The sequence below is a fragment of the Mastigoproctus giganteus genome, chromosome 14 (genome assembly GCF_048544385.1).
Source record: "Mastigoproctus giganteus isolate SK-2022 chromosome 14, ASM4854438v1, whole genome shotgun sequence".
In the NCBI taxonomy this organism is placed as follows: Eukaryota; Metazoa; Arthropoda; class Arachnida; order Uropygi; family Thelyphonidae; genus Mastigoproctus; species Mastigoproctus giganteus.
In genome coordinates, this window is record NC_143588.1 from 103,219,079 (window position 1) to 103,242,791 (window position 23,713).

A 23,713-nucleotide genomic window follows, 5' to 3' on the forward strand; every position below is an offset into this window, starting at 1 on the left:
AGCACAGTGTATATACAGTATATGTGTGTGATTGAAAATCGATTAGCCGAACTTTGGATATTCCCCCCTTGTCAAATTCCAATTAATTCTAATTATCGAATCTTGTTATTCTAAGAGTTAATATTTCATATCCGCTAGGTGGCGTTAAAGTATGCATATTTTGTACATGAGTAAAAATATCTGTAGTGTTTGGTAAATGTGTACTTGTGTTCAATAGTTAATTATGCTTGTACGTATTCGTGAAGTAGATAGAAGGTCTCTTCCGTTACGGGATGACATTGACGATGCGCATTGGCAAAGATAAAAAATATAGGTGTAGGCCATTTAGAAGATAGTAGAGGGATCTACGAGTGGCATCAGTAATCCCAGAGATTTGATTTGCACGAGCGAGAATTTTGAACTTTTGTGTGTAGTTATAATTGTCGGTATGTCTGTGAAATGTGATAATGTAAATGGAAGTACAAATATATCAGTATTCAATTTAGGCAACGAAAATTTTACTTATAAAGATCCCCAACCAGCGCGAAATGACAACTATAGTCCTCTTGCTCATCGAGTACTGTCAGCTGTGTTTTACGGCGTGTCATCATTTCTCATCATAGTAGTGAATAAAGTAGTCCTCACAAATTATAAGTAAGTAATTGTTATTATTATTATTATTATTAGCCATATGGTACAAGAAAGCCTGAGGCTTATGCTGCACCAGCCAAAAAAAAAAAATTCCCGAGTTACCCCGTGTGTGTGTGTGTGTGTGTGAGAGAGAGAGAGAGAGAGAGAGAGGGGGGGGGGGTATCACCAAGAAAGAGAAGAATGATGATATCCAGCTCAGGACCCTGGGTTTGCCAAGCCCATACTCACCAGATGTGAGCCCCCGGGGTTAATATATTCATCTTCAAAAACGTGCTGTATTTCATAAAAGTGTAGATCAGAGTTTTCTAAATTATTTAACTATCATTTCCTAAAGTATCAAACTATTCCTCTGTTATAATGGAATTTTGATTTTAGAGATAGAGAAAATATTTTTAACTCATTGTTCTGGTTTTTTTTTTTTTTTTTTACCCCAGAAAGGGGAAGAAGAGAGAAGAGAACAGTATTAACTAACTTTTAGTATATTCTTTCTCTTGAGATTTTCAGGATTTCAAACTAAAGAATAATATATTCGCCGAAGTTGTTTGTTTGTCACTGGTTTACTGCTGATTTTTCATCCATTCTAATCATTCTTTCTTGCATTAAAAATTTATGTAAATAGCATCCTTTTTATAAACTGTCTTATATATTATTTAAATTATGCCACTTTATGAATTGCATTATTTTCCCTCTCTCTTAAGGGTAAAAAGTGTGATATGTTAAAATAAGTGATAATAATTGAGTGAGAATATATGATAGGATAGGGGGGGGATTGCAGACTCATTTCAATTATTGTAGAAAATTATACTGACAGAAACATGTCAGCAGAAGACAGTGACAATATTTCATTGTTTGTGTTCAGAAATTCCACCAAAATATTTTGGCATATTTATAGTTAAAAAAAAAAAGGAAAAAAAATTCTTAGGAAGCCTGTGATCAGTGTATTTGCAGACTTCTTCAGTTTGATTATAGATGTGGGCTGTATTATAAGCGTTTGCAATACAAATCTGCAACTTAACATAGTCTCAGAAAGTAAAATCTAACAGATTTAAATAGGGTGATCTTGAAACTTGCTCTACTGACCCACCTGTTGGTCTACTATTCATTAAATGGTTCATTTAACCAGTGACAAACCAGATTTGCATAATGTACTGGAGATGCTCAACATTTATGTCATGCATGGTGCCTATTTAAAAAAAAAAAAAAAGAAGAGGGCAGGGGATACAGTAACATTTATATTTTATAAGCAGCAACCAATTTGGCACTTCCAAGGCCCTAAGTTGGGAATACTTTTTGTGGCCCATATGGTATAAAAATGCATGTCATATGCTTGTCATATCTTGCACAAAATATGGGAACTTTTTTTTTTTTGCTTTTTTATTTTTAATGAATTTATTTTTTGAAACAGATGTAGCAATTTTGGAATGCCAAAATTCTGAGATTCTAAGCGGCCATTTACTTCTCTTATGTTTAAATCTGCCTCTGCCTACTCTAATCTATTAGTTTGCTTAGTATAAAAATGCAAAACTTGGAGGATAAACTTGCAAATCATTTAATATTATTCATGCAGATTTTATTTGTGATTGTGTTTAATTATAATTAAGTCTATAATTTTTAAATTATTTTCTTATTTGAAAAAACAAACTCATTATAGACTTGCCATTTTTATACAAAAAAAAAATATTATGAACAGCAAAATTTATTGTTTCTTTAATTTATCTTTTTGCTTGAATTTGTTTAACTGTCTTCCTGCACAGTATCATCTGCATGTTATGTGATCCCGTTTTTACATCTCTCAAGCTAAATGTGCCACTTATATTCTTTTTTTTAGTAGTTCATGAAATTCATAAAAGAAAAGGCATCTCTCTCTCTCTCTCACACACACACACACACACACACACACACACACACACACACACCTGAACCTTCACTGGGCTGTATACATGGATATATTTCATTATACAACTGAACTGCCCATCTTAAATTTTGCCCAGATAACTCTACTGGATGATACTTTCCAGCCAACTAAACTTTCTTCCAAACTACTTCTTTAGAAGTTAAAAGCTATTGCCACAACATCCTTGCACTGTCTTATTTTTACTCTCCAGTATTCATACTCTTAGTGTCTCTGATATTATATTCAACTTCTTTTTTTCTGCAAATTCCCTTCTTTGCCATTTAAGCTGCTCATTGTTAATGGTGTCTGCCTTGCTGGTTGTTCCAGTATCATATTTATTACTGTCTGTCTGTCTGAATTGTTTTGCCATGCCATGGTCAGAAGTTCTTATTTAATGTTATCACTAGTTTGGTTAGCTTAGTCCAATATTGGTGGCCCAACCATATTCATTCAGTTGCACTAGAAGAAGAGGTTGGAGACATCAGATCTGGACCATAGTTCATTTGCCACAAGTGTAACATAGGAGATATGAGATCCTCCAGTTCAGATAGCTTCTGATCCTTCTGTAATCTTCATGAATTTTTGTCTTTCACTTGCCTATGGCTCACCTTACTCTATAGTTTCTAAAATAAATAACACACCAAGTGGAAAATCATCAAGGATATTACTTAAGTAAGGGAGAATAGGATTAATGTTTGCTTAAGTGGGCCTAAATACAAATAGAATATTCAGACATTAATTTAAGATGCTGAGCTTTTTTGTAGATGTTTTTATATGTAAATTTTTTATTTATTTAATTTTTTTTTTCATAGATTTCCATCTGCTCATTGCTTAGGCATTGGACAAGTAAGTATATACAAACTTGTTATGTATGTTATTATGCCACATATTAAAGAAATCAGTGTAATAAAACTTTTCCAGCAGATGGTTATTATATTTTTACAATAAGGAATATGTAAATTTTCATATTGTTTTGTGTTCTTTTAATAAAAATTATGGTAAAGTTAATTACGATAACATTATGGTAAAGTTAATTACGATAACATTATGGTAAAGTTAATTACGATAACATTATGGTAATGTTATCGATTATTTTAATGTCATTTTACCTTTTTATTTTGTATTTTAATTACGGTTATATATAATTTTATAAATAACCTAGATTGATTGATTTTTTTCAAAATTTCAAACATATAGGAAAATTTTATTCGTTAGATATTACTAAGAAGTGTTCACAAAGCTTTGTCATCTCTTAAGATACCGATGATTTTTTTAGATTGAATTACAGTGGCATACCACTCACACTATTGAAGAATGCATAATGTGTAGGTTCATTGATGTATATGCGTGCAGACATTCTATAATAATCAACTACGCAGCTTCACTGTGTTTGCAGGCCTGCAAACACAGTGTTTGCAGATCTGCAAATGATAAATCAAAGACTAGCAAATTTCATCCAGGCTAAAATAAGCTTTTATGATTTAAATTAAAAATTGTACACATTCCATTCAGTGCTTTCCTTGGGAATACTTTGGTTTCTCTAGTTTCTTTGATCCTTTGGTGACTCTGTTCGTCATGATTTATTTCTTTCTTTCACTTGCTTATTGCTCACTTAGTTTCAGAGGTCAGCATTTGGCCATGAAGGCTTGGGCTCATACTCATGATAGAGACAATGATGTTATCCAAAAGTTGACCTAATTTCTAATATTGTTTTATACAAATAGCATCACCAAAAAAAGGATGGATCTGTTATCTGTTTGGAATTTTGGGTGCTGTCATGGCAATAAAATGTGCAAGTCTTTCATGAGACAATGGAAAGCCTCTATTAGCAAACATATTTCTTTTGAATAATATATCAAATCTAATCGAGTAACCAAGAGGTGTATAGAAGAAAAACTTCTAATTAAACACATAAGAGTTATGTTTACCATTAACTCCTAATACTAATACTGGGTAACATTTGTCCTACATGGCCAAGTAGTAAAGGTTTCAGAATTATATTTCAACGCAGGCATTGAAATAATTTGAAAATTGTATGCATTGAGAAGAAAAATTATGAATTTTAAATTATTTTACTGTTGAAATGTAACCCAACAACCTGTACTACTTTCTTTCAGAATTAAACTTATACAGCAATCTGCAAGTCATCATTAGAACTTGGTGCACCATGTTCAGTATTGCAGGAGCAGATAAAGGTAGATTTGCATCTTCATCGTCTGTAGTTTATTCAAGAGTTATGTTTAATGCAGATTGAAGATAGAATGCAATTGTCAGTCTACTTTAGCATCACACAGTACTGAAAAGCAAAAAAAAAAAAAAAAATAATAATAAAGTTATTTTGAAGATGAATGTTCTATATACCATATGTGAATTCATTCTTATTTTTCCTAGCTTGCAGTACTGTGCTTTAGTTAAAAGGAAATTACAGTTTATGAAGGAAATGGAACATATATTTATGAACTGAAATGAAAAGCAAATGATTCTTCAGACAATACTTTTGTTTGGTAACCAATATGATTTTATTCTGACTTTTAAAGTAGTAGAAGAGCTCAAAAAAAGTTTTCTGTCCAAAGTGACAATTATCTTCCCCCACAACAGACTGACTGTCCGTGGTATCAAGGACAATGTTTGGTTTCAACAGGAAAGAAGCTTGGCCCATTATGCCATCACATAAGAGGTATAAAGTGATTTCAGAAGATAAATGTCCAGGAAAATATTTCACAGAACACTATAAAGAATAATTCTTTGTTATGAGAATGGGGATAAACATTCAGATCCTTTGATTGCAAATTAATTAATTATAGCATGCAACTAAATATTTGAAAAAAATATTAATATAAGTAGTATAATATTATAGTGTAAACTGCATAGTAATTTTTAGATTGCACAGTAATTTTCAAATCAGAATACACAGCAATTTATCTGTTTTATGGCTTGTGTCAGATTTTTGGGAGAATGTTATTAAGAATGGTAATTTTTTCTTCTTTTTTTTGTGTATTGTTGAACTTCTTTAAAGGGACATAAAAAAAATATCCATTACAGATTACTTCTGTTATCACCAAGTGAAACACATCCATCTTTTTTTTGAAACTTGTCATAATAGCTGATTTTAAAATAATTGCTATAGGTGTTCGTTTAAAATTCTCCTTGTGTGCATACAAGGTGTTTTAAAAGTATGAGCAAAAAATTCTGTTTTTTTTTTATTTTTTTATTTCTCTTTTTTATCCCAGAATTATGATCACCTTCTGGTGATCATAATGCAAACTTCAAGAGCTGATTTGTTTACTTCTTCAGTCCTAAAGACAGAGACTCCATAAGGTGTAAACAGGTTTTCATAGCAATGCTTGACCCATACAGACTCAATGTCATCCACAGACTGAATGTTGGGAATCCCTTTCATGAACAGTTCATTCTACTTCAACTCATGAAACTGATAAAGTCACCTTCGTGGCAGTCCATTACAGTTACCTCTGGTTATGGTTACTTCTGTGCGCCTCCATAGCCAGGTGGGAAGGAGCAGCAGTGCGTAGCACACGCTTCTTGATTAGACCGGGGTTCGAGCCCGTCACCACCAAATACGGAGGATGCGGAAAGGTCAGGGAATGACCACCGCATATCCCAGAGCAATATGGCCTTAGTTGCTAATGCTCCTAAAAAAAAACCAAATAACAATGGTTACTTCTGCTAGAAGTAACCAGATGCATAAATTCTGAATATGAATGGCTATGGGCTGTAGCATTCAGACATTGATTCTCAGGTATCAGAGGACCCAATATGTGCCATGTAAATACTCCTTGCACCATCACACTTGCACATTCACTTTCCAGTTTTGACGCCTGGCACAACAGGTCTGTTGATTTATGTTGCTGTTGCTCTCTGGTACTTCTATCATCAAAACAACTGGAATCATCAAATGAGGTGACCTCTTTCCACTCCTCAGATGTCCAGTGTTCCTTTGTGTATATTAGTAAATGTATCCATAGTTGCTTGTTTTCAGCTGACAATAGTAGAATCTGGTGCCTTCTGCTATACCTTATCCATGTCAAGGTAGGATGCATCGTATGTTCCATTATATTCTGCACACTATTGTTAGACTGCATGATTCATTCCACCCACATCAGCTGCTCACATTAATTCATTCTCTGGCCACAGAATTTCTGTTGGCTGAATTCTTTTTGGTTGTTGCACTGTTCTTAGTGCATTGTACAAACTATCGTTTGTCAACACTAGGCAAGATGGTGGCATCCATAATACTTTAATATTTTACATTTTAAAAAAATAAATGAATTAATATTGAATATTTTCATTTTTTATATAAGTTAATATTTGGTGTGTACTGTATTGAAGAACTGGGTGATTCTGGGTTTTCTGTTTGCGATTTATTACGAACAATTTGTGTATAAGATATGGATCTCATTAATAGTATTTTTTTTTTTTTAATGCTGTGTTAATTTATAGTATAGGAGTGTTTAAACAGTTTTTAAATTCAAAATTCTGTGTTATTTTCATTTAGTTAACTAATTTTTAAGCATTTTCAGTTGTCGTCCTCTAAAAAAGTGTTTTTTATTACAACAGATGGTAATGACAATTCTAGTTCTTCATATAGGCAAGGTTTTAAAAATTGTGAAATATCCAGATCTTTCAAGAGATATACCAAAAAAGGTGAGTATTTCTGTTGTATTATTCAGTATAAAATCTCATTTCCCAATCACCAGTGTATCTAATTCTATATGAAATATATATATGCAGAGGGGAAATATGCAAAAATTCCAAATTTACACATTTAACACTGTGCATTGTGTTGAGATATGAAGATGGGATTTTTTGCAAATACATCAGAAACATACTGGAAATTTGCTGCCTACTTTAAGTATCCAACAGTGTTTTATATATGCTTTGTGATCCAACTACATTTTCACTGCTGTTATGGGAAAAACAGCAAAAATTGTCTGTCTATTTAAATTGAATATTTAAAAATTTAGTGGCACTACTAGTGAACTAATTTTTTATATATAGATTTACTCATTCTTAATAAGTTCTGATTAAGAATATCCCTTTCAGTCATTTTTAATTTATAATAACAGTAAACTCTTTACAATCTGAATCTCTCAGAGATTGACAGGTGCCTGATTTTAAAATTTTCTGAATTTTAGAGTAGTATGCCTAATGATTGAACAGTTTTGGAAAAGCACATTTCAGTGAATATTAAGCACTAACAGTTGAACTTATTTATATATGTAAATATTTGTAATCACTAAAGGTAATACAACTAGTTAAACATTTAAATAACCATTTAATTTTGTTAAATGTAAATAAATAACGATAAACAAAATCACAGCAAATGTCATTTGCTGTAATGTCAATTTTAAATGCATATGCATGTATAGCACAGTATCAGAGAAAATGTCAATAAATGTTCTTCAGAGAAAAAAAAAGTACTTCCATATTGGGATAAAAAAGGTATTCTTCTTAACAAATAATTATGAGTATGTGCAGTCTTTATCAGTTTACTTGATGTTTTGTTCTGTACTGTGGAGAAATTCAACTAATTTCTCATGCATAGTAATAACAAAGACAACTTCTAATGAACTAGTTATAATGCTGAAACATTAGTTGTTTGGAAAAAGTGTATTGTTTGTGCACATCAGTAAGTTGCTTTTTTGGAAAAGATTAAACATAGATTTAATCAAGCATTCATTTTCTATCTCTTTCTTTCTTCTAAAGTGATGTCAAGCTGGTTACCAGCTCTTCCAAGCACTGTGTGACTAGCCATACAGCTTTAATTTGCAAAAAGACTTTAAAGACATGCAATCATTAATACAAGTGCTAATTTCTTTCTTAATATTTTTAGATTATGAAACGGGGGTTTTTTTGTAAAACATGCCAGATTTTAAAGAATTTCAGTTGTAAAGTGCCAGCTTTTACAGTTGATCATTGTTTGTCTGATCATAGAATTATATTTGTTGGAAACTCATTCCATTAAATACGGTGCTTTCATTTATTAATTCAAATAAAATAGTTGTAAAACATAATTGAATAACTCCTGGTTTTATTTTTGTTTTCAGTATAGGTTAACACAAGATGACAGACATATTTATTGCATTGAAGAACAATCAGTTTTCAGAATTATTAAAAAGATAACAGGTTATTTGAAATGACTTTCAAATGTATTTCGACAAATAAAAAAAAAGTAAAAGGTAAAGCGCAGCCATTATCAACCCACTGCAGGATGGAAGCCTTCTCAACAATTCATGTTGAGGCAAGTGGACCATAATCTGCCACGCTGGTCCAGTGCGGTTTGGCAGATCGACCGTATTCAGCAGTCAGGGGCTTGAACCCCGGTCTACTCAAGGAGCGTGTGCTACTGCACTCCCGCTCCTGACCACTCGGCTACAGAGGCCGTATTTCGACAAATATGCTCCCTAAAATGGTTGGACTGAAATCAGAGAATAAACTGTTTGCTAGAAAGAAGGAAACAGTAAGAGCAGACCATGATTTGGGCAACATCAATAAGCCAGCAGCAGCTGTGTATAACCCTTGCTGAGCCATTTAGAAGTCACAAGTTACCCTTCAAGAGAGGTTCTCAGTATTGTAATAGAAATATATAGGCATTTCTGTGACAACTGAGTAATAATGAAAATGAATTTGTACATGCTGTAGTTTTTATAGTGCTATTCCAGTGTAAAAATGGCAAAATATTTTTTGCTGTATGTTCAAAGAATATTTATTTCTGGAAAATGATATGCCACATGTAATGATTTTGGCACTCTAGCAAATGCTGTTAGAAACTCTAATGACATAATGCCATTAGAAACTCCCATTTCTAATGGCATTATGACTCACATTAATTATTTTACTGCATTTCTGGTATAACCTGAATGTTTAGTTTGAGGTTTTCTTGGAAAATCTTCATTTCAACAAGATGAGGTATCTGCCAGTTATCCAATTTAAGTCTGTGAATATTTGAGCGGGATTTTCACAAAAACCAATGGCTAGGCAAATTTTCTCCCATCGTGTAATTGGTAAAGATGCCGGGTCTCTTATTCTGATAACTTGCTCTTCAGATTTGTTAAAAGGAGCTGAATTGTGTTGTATTTAGTGTTCACTAGTTCTCAAAAGCTAAGAAACAAAAATGTAAAAAATTATCCTAAAAATTTTTATTAGATTATGGTACAATGTTGGTGAGATTACAGCTTATTAATACATCTTTTTAATAAGGTCTGGGGATTAGGTATTTGGTTCACTAGGAGTGCTTTGTGATGATATGTATTATTAATAGGAATTCCAGAGCAGTTGTGCTTGCAAAAGGGTAAGCATAAGAATTAGTAATCTCATTGCAGATCTGTACAGCCATTGTTAGTGATTCTGGGTCACACCATTAAGCTGCCAAACCCCGGGGGCTCACATCTGGTGAGTATGGGCTTGGCAAACCCAGGGTCCTGAGCTGGATATCATCATTCTTCTCTTTCTTGGTGATTCCTTTGTACTTCTCTCTCTCTCTCTCTCTCTCTCTCTCTCTCTCTCTCTCTCTCTCTCTCTCTCTCTCTCTCTCTCTCTCTCTCTCTCTCTCTCTCTCAGGGGGTAACTCAGGATATTTTTTTTTTTTTTTTTTTTTTTTGGCTGGTGCAGCGTAAGCCTCAGGCTTCCTTGTACCATATGGCTAATAATAATAATAATAATAATAATTCTGCAACGTTAACAGGTTGAAATGTAGTTCTCCATTACCTTTAAACAAAAGTGCATTGAAAATCCAATTTAAAATTATATCTTGACTTCTCAGGGGAGAGAGCACCATGGCCCATTTCTTCTGGGTTCAATTGACACCAATTCAAATGGCCTTTTATGTATCGGGATCAGTGAAATGCAGAAATGCAGCTGGTTGTTGTGCATAAAAATCCTTCTCTTGAACCTCTGTTGATGATATGCCTGGATATATATGCTTCTTATAAATTCATGAAGCCCTGAAGCAAGTTGCCACGAAATCTCACCATTAGGGCCAGTTGACTTTCATCTTGTGTGGAGGTGATACAAGTATGGTCTCTGATAAATCTTCAAGAGACAATTTGCATGATTTGGAACTGACTCCACAGTCTTCTTACAGTATTGTGAGTTTTATCAGCCACCTGTGCATATACTGCCTTTAATTTTTTCTACTTACCCTGTTCTCCCTGTTGCTCTACACTTGAATCATCCAAACAGTGTATTTTTGACATTTTAAAAATGATCGCTGTAGTTTATAGTGAAGGCAATACATGCTAAAGATGTAAGTTTCAAAAAGAGGATATTTTTATCAGGTTGCCTGATTTGTATCTGGTAATAGATTCTGCTCAACTTTATTTATAGGTCAGACAGATTTCTTTTTGTTTCATAGATAATTATTTTTTAGTTCTATTTTAATTTGGATTTAAAAAATGTAATTGCGTTTTTATATTTTATGTGCATCTGTATATAAATGTGCTGCTGTCCATTCTGACAGTCTTCATAATTAATTAATGATTATTATACAGGGATAACTGACCTTTTGTGTATATCTAATATATTCTGGGAGACAAATTTTTAAGCTGAAACTATTGTTTATCTAGAAATGTTATTAAAAGATAAAGCATTGAGTTTGGTCTGATTGACTTTATATGTGTTTTGTCTCTGAAGAATTAAATTGTTTGTAGTGAGGATGAAAATGCCAGTTGCACATATTAAATTGTTAAAGACACCAAATCTTTTGATTACAAGTTTTTTGATATCTTAATTACAATTGTAAATTTCAGAATGTGTTGTTAATAAGAATTTAATTTTTCTTTTTTATCCTGCTTTGTGATAGTTACAGCAGGTAAGCATTTCCATTTATTCTGATATGGAATAGAATTTTTGTAAGTTGCTTTGTTGTTTAACTGCTAAAAATATTGGTATATCTTAGTTCAGTGATGACCAACTTACATACAAGGTTTGATTAAACAGTTTGAACATTGCAAAAAATTAATGTTATTCAATGCTAAATGTTTATCTTATTAATATTATTCAATATAATCTCATTCTGCAACACTTGATTGGATTATGCTTGATTGGATTTCTTGATTTGACTCAATGTTTTTGTTGGATAGTAATTGTATGCAATGTTCAAATTTTGTCATTTTCAGTATATGCAACAAATGAGAAAAACGTGTTCATTCAAAGCTTCTTTTTCCCAGGCTGATGTGTAACCACTTAAAATTTGGTGTGTGGATGCTCAAAATATGTAATTGTAAGCCCCACTCACAATCTTTTTTGCTACTGTTGTGTATTCAACAATTATGTGATCATTCACCAGACTTTCTGACCAAACCTTATACGTGTTTTGACCACTCTTTTCTCATTATGATTATTGGGGGTAAATCATAATATGAAATACAATATATATACGAGGTGTGACAGTAAAGTTCCTGGACTGGTGTAATAAAAAGAACATAAAGTGAAGGAGCTCAAAAATGGTTTTATTTTCATTCAAAATGATCACCACCTGATTGAATGCACTTATTACGCCGTTGTCATAGTTTCTGAAAAGAGTCGGTGAAGGTCTCCAAAAGACGATGTTTAGTTTGGTGATTACATTTTTCATTGGAAATCTCTTTTTTTTTTTTTTTTAATGGCAGTTTTCGCCTTCGGAAAGAAGTCTGCTTGTGCTAGATTGAGAGAATAGAGTGGGTGGTTAATCTGTACAATACCACATTTCATCAGAAATGTCTTCAGAAAAAGTGCGGGATGGGTGGAGGCATTGTCATGCAACAAGAACTAGCTGCCTTTCTCTCAGAATTGTAGCCTCGCCTGTGAAATATGCTTCAATAGTCTTTGAAGCACCCATACATAGAAAGCAGCATTGACTCTCTCTCCTTCAGCACAGATTCCTTGTGAATCATACTGTGTTTGTCAGAAAACATGATCAGCATTGTCTTGATCCTAGACTTCTGTAAACAAAACTTTTTGGGCTTTGGTGATGATTTTGAAGTCCACTGCATGCTCTGGTGTTTTGTGTATGGGTTGTAAATTAGGAAGTCAGGATGAAGCTTTTGCACGATGGCACTGTTGCTTCTGCTCATCTGTGAGGCTGTGTGGCACAGACTTTCCTTTTCCCTAAATCTTCAGCAGAATTTGACAAATGGTCTCCAACCCATCAGCCATCATTCTTGAGGGTCAAACAACAATCTTTTGCCAAAGTTTTCAGAACTTTTGCAACTCTCTCCTCATTTTGAGAGGTTGACAGATGCCTATTTCTTGGGTCATCACGAACATCGTCATGTTTGTTTTTGAATTACTTATACCATTCAAACACATTGGTATGACTTATTGTTTCATCACCATAAACAGTTTTTAACATTTCATAAATTTCTGTTGTAGATTTTCTCAGTTTAAAGCAAAATTTTATATTTGTTCATTGCTCCATTGCAAAATCATGACACAGAACATAATGCTTCTAGCAAAACTGATTATTACTTACAACCTGTCAGCCCACTGGACAAACCCTGTACCACCATATGTTGAAGGAAGCTTTAACTAAAACATACCACTTCCATTTATTTTCAAACTCATTGATCATGACCTCAACAGAATTCAGTCCAGGAACTTTATTGCCACCTTATAAATATAAAATAATTGAAAATAATGAAAATGATGTTTATTTAAAATTTGATAACAACACTCTACAAAAGTGAAAAGGTTTTAACCCTGATTTAAATAAAATTAAGTAGTCTGTAAAATGTGCAAAACAAGAAAAAATATTTTTAAATTAACTTTTTTATGCAGTGAACAAAAATGTAATGATTAAAATTAACAGTTTTATAATATTATGAAATTAACAAGACAGGATTTAGAAAAGTATACATATTCAGCATTAAGTGTAAATTTTGGGATGATTTTCATTTTGTTCCCCATTATTGAAGCTGACATCAATCTCAGTATATACGTAATATATACGTAATCCTATATACGTAATATGAGACAATGTTTTGTCTATTAGTTGGTACTTGTTCTTCAAATTTACACATTTCATTCATGCTTTCGCCATGTTACATTACAGTCAAGGCTATTTTTGAGCAAATTAGATGCCACAATCTAATGATTTTGACACACTGATAGAAACCAATTGCATTCCTCAGAGTTCTCATTGTAAAATTGATGGTTCTATTTGCACTTTAAAGTTATTAAAGCTGGCCAACTTGAGCATAATTTTCTAATAAATTTGATATTGTGGCAGAGCTTGATATAATTATTTTAGGTCTGATTGATGTGGCTATGGGCTGATGGTTTCTGTTCTGTTATAATTGAAGTGCAGATTTCCAGTTGCTCGTTCATTCAGCTTGGTAAATGATTTTTATTTAATGGAGGCTGTATGTTATGATTTATGTATATTTAATTTTTTTTATCACTTGATCAGTCTGTAGAAAGGGCTATTTAAAATCAAAATTATTATAGTCTACAGCAGGGGTGGCCAACACCTGCGGCTTTAATTTTGGTTGATTGCGGCTTTAATTTCGGTCAATCATGACGAATTTTAAATATATATAAAAAATAGATTAGTCAAAATCTAAATGTTATTATTATTATGTGCCCCACTGCGTATGCTGATTACAAATCCGTTGAACCATGTAACTACCCTTGCCACCACGCAGTCGCTAGGCTTGTCTAGTGAAAATTCACGCAGTTATGTTGTGGAGAGTATAGTGTGTGTGTCAAATTCTTATTTAGCTTACTTAATAACGGGACAGTACTTATATGTTAATTTAATACCCTTTGATTTAAAATGGATACTGCAAAAAAGAGTAAAACGTATCATTTTCATCAAGAGTCGGAACTAGAATACTTTTTTGTAATGATAAAAGAAAAATGTTGTTCTTTGATTTGAAATGCTTCCGTGGTTATACCCAAAAAAGGAAATTTAGAATGGCACTTCAACGCACTCCATGGTAAATACCAATAGGATTTTCCACCTAATAGTGACCTTAGAAAAAATAAAATTACAAGCTGACCTCAATTAACGCGATTAATTCGTCCCGCGAGCGCATTGCGCAAAACGGAAACGCGTTAATCGAATATAATAATCAATAGTAAAAATTGTAATTGGTCCTTGACCTTCAGGAATGTCCATAAAAAATTTTAAAAATACCTTTTAAATAACTTTTTAACTGTATACCATGTAAAAGATAATGAAAATAATTATGGAATTAAATGTTTATTGCATAAAACAGCAATAAACATTTAAACTGTGCGCTGTGGAATATTTAAAATTTTCGAAGGAAACACAGCGATACTCAACATCTGTCGGACACTGCGCAAACTATTAGCTCGAGGTAGTTCACAGTTTCAACATTTCTTATTAAGTTGTGTGGACCTAACTACTTTATAAATGGAACTGTTAGGTATTTCTTTTGGTTTAGGTGCGCCATGAAAAAATTATTGAGACACTAAGGGCGTTGTGAACCGAGAAAGTTTGGGAACCTCTGACATAAAATACAACGAAGAAAAAATTTGTTATGGAAATATTTGAACAGAGTCGTTTGAACAGTGCTGACTTTCTCTTTTCATCAATCAATTTCTGGTAGCAGACAACAATCTTTTCTGGGACCTGGCGAAATAAATATCGCAGAGAACCTCAAACCTTTTGTTTGAGGTTCTCTGCAATACGAAAGATTTCATATAGTTCTTTTATCTTTATCTCCTTCACTGTGTCATTTTCATCTGGCTCATTTAAAAATTAGAATTTTTAAATGAGCCATTTAAAAATTAGAATTTTTAAATGCAAGTCTGCATTAACTCTATTAGCAGGAGATAAATACGTCTTCTTCCAATGCTTGATGGAACACACTGAGGCGGGCAACAGGCAAATGGTTGTTTATTGCCTGTCTGACGAGCAGTGAGCTTAACGCGCAATTCAAACCTTTTCAACTATCACATAAAAAAAATTAAAAAAAGATTGCGTTAACTGGAAATTTGCATCGTGTAAAGTGAAAAGTGGTATAATTTTTTCAAATAGTGGTAACTGAAAAACGTGTTAATCGAACTCGTGTTATGCGAGGCCTGGCTGTACCACCATTTAAGCTTGTATCAATAACAGATGGAGCTAAAGCAGTGATGGGGCATCCTAACCTATTCATCGCATTCTGCCAAAAGGATGATGAATTCCCAGATTTTTTGAGTTACCACTGTATCATCCACCAACAAGTGTTAGGCTGACCAGGCTAGCCGGGTGGATAAAGTGCCTGCCTGGCAACCCAAAGGTCGCGGGTTCGAATCAGAGTAGAAAATGCAAAAACTTTGGGAGGTTCATTATGGCCACAGAAGCCGATGCGCCAACAACTAACAAAAAAAAACAAGTGTTAGCCAGCAAAAGATTAAATGCTAAAAGTGTTATGGACGTATCTTTCAAAATCGTGAATTCCATCAGAGGACAATCTCTTCAAAGGAGACTTTTCAAAATGCAACTCGATGAAAATGAACCAGATCTGATATTACACACAGATGTGAAGTGGATGAGTCGGAGTAAGTTTCTACAGAGATTTAGAAATTTGCTGAATGACGTTAAAAAAATTGCTGATCAAAGGGTGATGATTATGAACAACTACAAGATATGGAGTTGTTGTGTGATCTGGCTTTTTTGGCAGATTTTACCAGTAAATTAAGTGATCTGAATTTGGAATTACAAGAAAAAAATAAAAATGTGGGTGACATGATTAGTAGTATTTCTGCATATAGATATCAATTTTTGACAATGACTAAGGATTTCAAAGAAAAAAAAATATTGCAAGGTCATTTGCAAAAATATCCCGTTTTTAAATTTAATAGTGAGAAATATGTTTCTGAAATTGAGAAAGTTGTGGATGATTTTGAAACCGGATTCAGTGATTTTAAAACAATCGAAGACATTGTTCAATATATTTAATATCGACTTAGATACGAAACAAATTGCAGAAAATATTACTTGAAAATGAAGTTATTACATTGCTTCGATGAATAAACAAACTGAATAAATAAATAAAGACAAAGAATCGCTCTACTCTTACGGACTTGCATACAGAAGATTCTTTACGGTTGGCCTTATCACAGTATATCCCCGATTTTGAAAGCTTGAAAGATGACATGAAGTCACAAACTTCACATAAATTAAAAATTTAAATACATATGAATTTAAAATAAAAATTCTTAATTGTATTTAATTTTAAAATTTATAAACAACATATTTCAATATGTGTTGATTAACTTTTTTAACCATGTGCAATGAAATTCTTGAGATGGTAAATCGCGGCACATTTTGAAGAAAAAAAGTAGATTGCATCACAAATTAAGTTGGCCACCCCTGGTCTACAGAATTGAGTTAACATGCTTTTTAATATTGATAATATTAGTATCCTTTCATTAAAATTATATTTTGAATTTTTTTTCAGGTTTTCCCTTTGCCATTGTTTTTTATAGGAAACATAATATGTGGTTTAGGTGGGACAAAACATCTAAGGTATGAACCTGAAACTTTACTATTTATATATATATATATATATATATATATATATACACAAGGAGTTTCTGAAAAGTAAAGTAACACATTTTTTTTCTTAATAATCATAAAAGGGAATGAGATGAAACGCGGTGGACAGATAGACCTGTTAATAATATTCAAAAAGACCACCAGTGTTGTGGTACTGTTGCCTCACTGCAGATTCTAGTTGCAAAATGGCAGCTACCATGCGAGTGTGGTCCAAAACAGGTGTTCATGAAGTTATTCACTTTTTGCAAGCAAAAGAGTCTTCACCAAGTGACATTCACCATGAACTGGTTTCTGTGTATAGCAAAAAGGTGGTGCAATGAATTTAAAGCAGGCCTTGTTGACATTGAAGATCAACATCAGGCAGGCAGGCCTTCATTGAGCAAGACAGAAGACAACATTTCGTGCATTAAGGGCATCGTTCTTGAAAACAGGAGAGTGAAACTGTGTGAAATTGCACAAATAGTGAATGCGAGTAAGTCGACTGTTCACAAAATTGTTCACGATGTCCTTGGCTTTCAAAAGGTGTGCTGCTGCTGGGTACCCCAACAATTGTCAGAGGAGGACAAAGCAAAACGTATGGGGATGTGTCTGGAGAACCTGTTGCGATACAGGTATGAAGGAGAGGATTTTCTCGTTCACATAGTCACAGCAGACAAAACATGGGTTCATCACTTTACCCCGGAGAGCAAACAAGACTCCATGACATGACCTGGAAACATCCACAATCTCCTGTGCACAAAAAATTCAAAACTGTTTCCAGTGTCCGAAAAGTCATGGCCACAGTGTTCTGAGATCGCCAAGGTGTTCTGTTTTGTGTATTTCTTGCTAAAGGGAGAAACAATCAATGCACAGCTTTACTGTGCAACGTTGGAAAAACTGAAAGCCAACATTCAACGCAAACGACCAGGACTCCTGGCAAGTGACATGATTTTGTTGCACGACAACGCAACTCCACACACTGCCCACACCACTCATGAGGGGTTGTGTCATACTCTGGAGCACTCTGTCACATCCCTGCTACAGCCCAGACTTAGTGCCTTCAGACTTCCATTTGTTTGGCCCTCTGAAAAAACACCTTTCAGGAAAGCATTTCACCACAGATGAGGAAGTTCATCAGGCAGTGTGACTGCATCAGGTTACTGCATGTGGGCACGGACTTCTTCAGTACTGGTATTGATAAACTGATCCATCGTTGGGACAAGTGCATCAATAAAACTGGAGACTTTGTAGTGCATGTTCACTTATTTCTTGGTATGTAATTTCAACTTCGTATTATTAAACATCATCGAGAGAAAAAATGTGTTACCTTACTTTTCAGAAACCCCTCAAATATATATGCGTGTGTTGTGCATGTATGTTTTTTTTTTTTTTTTTTTTCTCTGTTTATTCACTAATTAACAGTTTATAAGTGAAGAGGGAAACAAATGATAAAACACTAGCAATAAAAGACATACAAGTTCTTGAGCAGCAGTATACATCAGTGAATTCCAAAGTTCTCTGTCTTGCACAAAGTTATGACCTTGACTACATTTTATTTATTTATTCAGTTTGTTTTTTTAAAATAAGGAAAAACTGAACAATATAAGTATTTAAGCCGTTTGAGATAGAAATTTTTTTTTAAATAAAAAGAAACAAGTTATTTAATGTATCAATGTGTCATATTTAATGTGCGTTTGATTTTTTTTCTTAAATTAAATGATTTTTTTCTTTGATTAATAGAAGTGAAAAGTAAATATAGACTCTCCTTATCAATTAATTACTAAGATTATAACTTGATAGAACACCTAATAAAACCTGTAGTTTTACATTCTCTAAACTTAACTGCTCAGTTTAATTACAACTGTATAATATATATTACTCTTTTCCCAATTACACTTTTTCTTAATCTTTTATCTCTATACATATGTATCTCTTCATATGCAATACTATGTTTACGAGTTTTGCATGACAATACATGCAAAGCATGCATGGACTGTCTAAAGCTATCAATACTGCATTACAACTACATTTAATCAATGAATTTCTTTTTTCCCCATACAATTTATATGGAAAAAAGAAATAATAATTCCCAGATTTCTATTTGTTGTATTTAGTGAAATTTGCTTTGGCTTGACAAACATTTTTAACAAATCCAAATACAAAATATGAAAATCCGTGTACTGGGAGTCCCTCTGTTACATGTGGACAGACAGTCATGGTGAAGACAATAGGCACTTTGCATATATATATATATATATAGGATCAAGGTAGTGCAACAAGCTTCATGGGAAGTGAAGTCTGGTTTAAAGTAAACCTGTGTAATAACAGGTTTTTTTCTTCATTCATGTGTTTTTCTCTGTTTCATCTTAATAGAAATTACTGGTGTAGTATACCTTAAACATTAACATTTTTATTATGAAAATTAAATTTTTAATAAATCTGATTAAGCATAAATAAACTTTTTACTCAATACATATAGCTTCCTTTATTTGCCTTTTTTAAAGTTTATTGCATATATGAGGTTGATTCAATACAAACCAAACTCAGAGTAGGAATTTTGAAAATATTGTGCATCTTATGTCACATATCAAACTTGTCGCACAACTAACTGCCCACACAGTTCAGTTAGTTGTATGACTTGTTTTGAGAGCAGCTTGAACACTTTATATATTGAAATAAAAAATTTTCATCTTTGCTAGTATATATCATAGCATGCTAGTACTTTTTTCAGAGTGGCAGAATAGTATGAATCAGAGCTGTAATACTCAATATGTTCTACGTTGATAATAATATTAGTAAAATAATAAGAGGAGTTTACCTCAATATAGTATGTAGAACACTTCCGTATGATACCCTCCAGAAATTAAAATGGAAAAAACGAATATATATGTATGATATATGATACCCTCCGTATGATATGTATTCCGTATGATACCCTCCGGAAATTAAAACGGAAAAAAATCGTTTTGAATTTTTTCGTTAGATTCTTTTAATTGCGTTAATTTGATTTTTAATTGTTTTAAATCGATTTTGAATTGTGTTAAATTGATTATTTAATTATTTATATTTTACTTTAATGTACCGGTAAGTTGTCGATTTTTTCGTTTTTTCCGTTTTAATTTCTGGAGGGTATCATACGGAAATGTTCTACGTACTATATTGAGGTAAACTCCTCTTATTATTTTACTAAGAGTGGCAGAATATAAGTTGAACTATCACTATGAGCTCATAGAATTCTACAATGGTGACTTATCAAATAATGGGATCTTATCATATATCAGAAAATTGTGTAATGGCCTAAAGTTGTCCAGCAGTTATTAATTTAATTTTTTATATGTAAATATCTGGATATTTTTGATACCAATTATTTTAATTTTGTTTTGCTTTATTGTAATACAAAGCACTGTATTTATTTTCTTTTAGTTTGCCTATGTTTACTGTGCTGCGCAGATTTACAATTTTGATGACACTGATTGGTGAATATGTTGTGCTCAGGTAGGACTCTTATTTCTTCTAACATGCAAATAATTATAGTTAGAATTTCTTATCTTATTATATGTGTAAAGTCATTGTTCTCTGTATTAACTATTTTATAATTGCAAATAATTAATTTTTTGAAAATTCTGCAAAAGTGATGGTACTTTTGCTAATACTGTATGAAATTTAAAGTTATTTCATAATTAAATAGAAATCTTTATTGCAACAATAAAGAGTAACGGATGATCAGTTACTCCACCTCTAAATTAGGGCCTGGAGCGAGGGGTGCTGGGGGTTTCAGAGACTGATGGCAGTCATTATGAAACAAATAAATACATGGGCTGTGTTAGGGTAACTAAGAATAAGAATAGGTGCATGTACACCAGTGCTAGAAGTATAATAAATAAATTTGATGAATTTGAAGTGCTGGTCAAGACATCAAAGGCGGATATTGTTGGGATATCAAACACATGGTGTCACACAGATATTACAAATGCAGAATTGGAATTTAGGGAGTACAATGTGTACAGAAAGGATAGGAAGGGAGGAGGGGTTATGCTGTTAATTAAGAAAAACATAAAATCTAAGGAAGTACATCCAGTTGACATAGATAGACAGTGCAATGTTGAGTCAGTTTGGTGTGACATAAGCACTGAGAAAGAAAAAATAAGAGTAGGAGTGTGTTATAGGCCTAATGACTGCAATGAGTACAACGAACAATTGTACAGAGAAATATTGTGCAAGTAAATCACAATGTCTTATAATGGTGATTTTAACTTCCCATATATTTACTGAAACTTGTGGTTGGTCACTCGCACACGAGCAAGACTTTTGTGGATTTATTGGATGATTGTTTTCTGCAGCAGCATGTTCAAGAGGCAACCAGAGAGGGTAATACTCTTGATCTGGTTATCAGCAGTGATCATGCGTGTATTAAGAATTTGCAGATAAAGGAACCGCTAGGTGGCAGTGATCACAGTGTACTAATGTGGGATTTACTTAAAGATATAATTACCGTCAGGGGTAAAGGAAAGGGTTTTTGCTTCCGTAAAGGTGACTACAGTGGTCTCAGACAGTTTTTAAATTCTGTATAGTGCGACCAACTGATGATGTTACCAACAACAAATTCTAATGGGAAGCATTCAAGGAATTAATCGTTGAAGCTACTAGACTTTTCATGCCGATTAAGAAATATTGTTCAAGGTTAAGGCCTAAGTGATTGTCAAATGAACTAATGAGACTCTTGGCAGAGAAGAAAAATGCATGGGATGCATATAAATTATCAGGTGACACAGAAGCCTATGGCAGATATAAGCTAGCTGTAATCAAGTCATAAAAGAGATTAGGCAAGCAAAGGCAGATTACTAGAAATCTTTGGCAAAGGATGCTAAGGAAAACAGCAAGGATTTCTTTACTTATATAAACTCTAAAAGGAAGGGGATGAATCAGATTGATCCACTAGATATTGATGGTTCGACTGTTGATGATCCTGCTCAGATAGGAAACAAACTGAATGATTATTTTGCATCTACATTCACACTCGAGGAGTTATTAAGGAAGGAAAATGCCAGAAGTTTATCAGATTTTAACAGGATGCTTAATGATTTTGTAATAACTGAGAGCAAAGTGGAGGAGAAATTGTTGGAATTAAACATAAGAAAGGCACGGGGGTGGATGGGATCTATCCAGTTATATTAAAGGAGGCAGCAAAGGAACTAAACAAACCCTTAGATATAATTATGAGCGCATCCTTGGACTCAGGGGAAATCCCCACGGACTGGAGATGTGCAAATGTATAATCAATTCACAAAGGGTGATATGATTAATTACAGACCAGTTAGTTTAACTTCTGTTCCGGGTAAAATAATGGAGTGACTGGTTAAAGATGCATTGCAGGATCATCTAGACAAGACTGCAGCAATAATTCAGACACAGCATGGGTTTGTTAAGGGAAAGTCTTGTCTGACAAATTTGATTGGATACTACGATGTGGTTACAAAGGAACTGGATGAAAAAAATAATTTTGATATCATATACTTGAATTTCAGGAAAGCTTTTGATACTGTTGCATATAGAAGGCTACTGTACAAATTAGAGCAGTATGGTATTAAGGGTAAGTTACTACAATGGATAAAATGGTGGTTGAGTGGGAGAAGACAGAGAGTGGTAATCAATGAACACTGCTCTTCGTGGACTAATGTTATTAGTGAAGTCCTACAGGGTTCGGTGTTGGGCCAACTGGTTGTTTTGTATATTTATCAATGATATTGATGAAGGTATATCAGGCTTAGTGTCGAAGTTTGCAGATGATACAAAGGTTGGCAGGGGTTGTTAATGACAGTACGCTGCTGCAACAGGATCTAGAAAAGTTGAGCAGATGGGCTGAGAGGTGGCAAATGAAGTTTAACACTGACAAATGTAAAGTACTACATATGGGTAGCAGAGTAATGTATCAAATCTGTGGTACTACACTGACAGTGGTAGAAAAAGACGTGGGAATAATTGTACAGTCAGATATGAAGTTTTGTGAGCAATGCAGATGGTCTTCAAGAGTAGTTCGTGGTGTCTTGTCAGTGATATACAGGAATTTTTCTAGCAGGGAAAAGGAGGTGATTATCCCTTTGTTTAAGGCAGTGGTCAGGCCAGACATAGAAGTGCTAATCAACAGAGAAAGATTAGATGAATGTAATCAGCCTTGATGGCCTTGGTGTCTGTGGAGCTCACTGTTTTTCACTAACAGATTCATAACATCACACAAGTCAAAGTAGTCTTTAAAACAGGTATGCTGGGAACATCAGTGGCCGTCACCAGTAGCATCTTATGTGATCAAAAAAATAGAATCAAGATTATATTGTACCCAGAGTAACAATGGGTACAAAATAAAAAAGTTAATTAACTTTTTGATAATTTGAATGCTCTAACTGTGATAAGTTTATGCTACAAAGGAATAGAAGTTACTTTTATTCCAGTAGATAAATCATACCTTGTACAAAGTTATCTGCCTGTCCCCCCCTCCCCACCATTGGATAAAAGTCTAGAAGTTAGTGTTTGAGAAACTAATGAAGGTCATTTGAGAAGTTTGATTATGCAGAATTATATAGAGCAAGGGTATGGGTATACAAACAGCTGTTGAAAACACCATGTGGCAGTGAAAAATAAAAGATAATGTTACCATTCATTCAAAGCATGGTTGGCATTAATGACCCCCCTGAGTTGTTAAGTCGAAA

At 33.4% G+C, this 23,713-nt stretch overlaps 1 protein-coding gene across 1 annotated transcript in view; it reads left to right on the top strand.

The window, feature by feature from the left end:
• The first annotated feature begins 201 nt into the window (after positions 1 to 201).
• Positions 202 to 23,713, top strand: part of LOC150075462 (solute carrier family 35 member D2-like protein) — a 64,262-nt gene continuing 40,750 nt past the window's right edge. Inside the window, exons 1-5 of the mRNA XM_090388687.1 lie at positions 202 to 633; positions 3,337 to 3,370; positions 7,100 to 7,186; positions 16,933 to 17,000; positions 20,433 to 20,504. Of these exons, the coding sequence (XP_090244813.1) occupies positions 428 to 633; positions 3,337 to 3,370; positions 7,100 to 7,186; positions 16,933 to 17,000; positions 20,433 to 20,504 (467 nt within the window). The 5' untranslated portion in view covers positions 202 to 427. The remainder of the gene's footprint in view (positions 634 to 3,336; positions 3,371 to 7,099; positions 7,187 to 16,932; positions 17,001 to 20,432; positions 20,505 to 23,713) is intronic.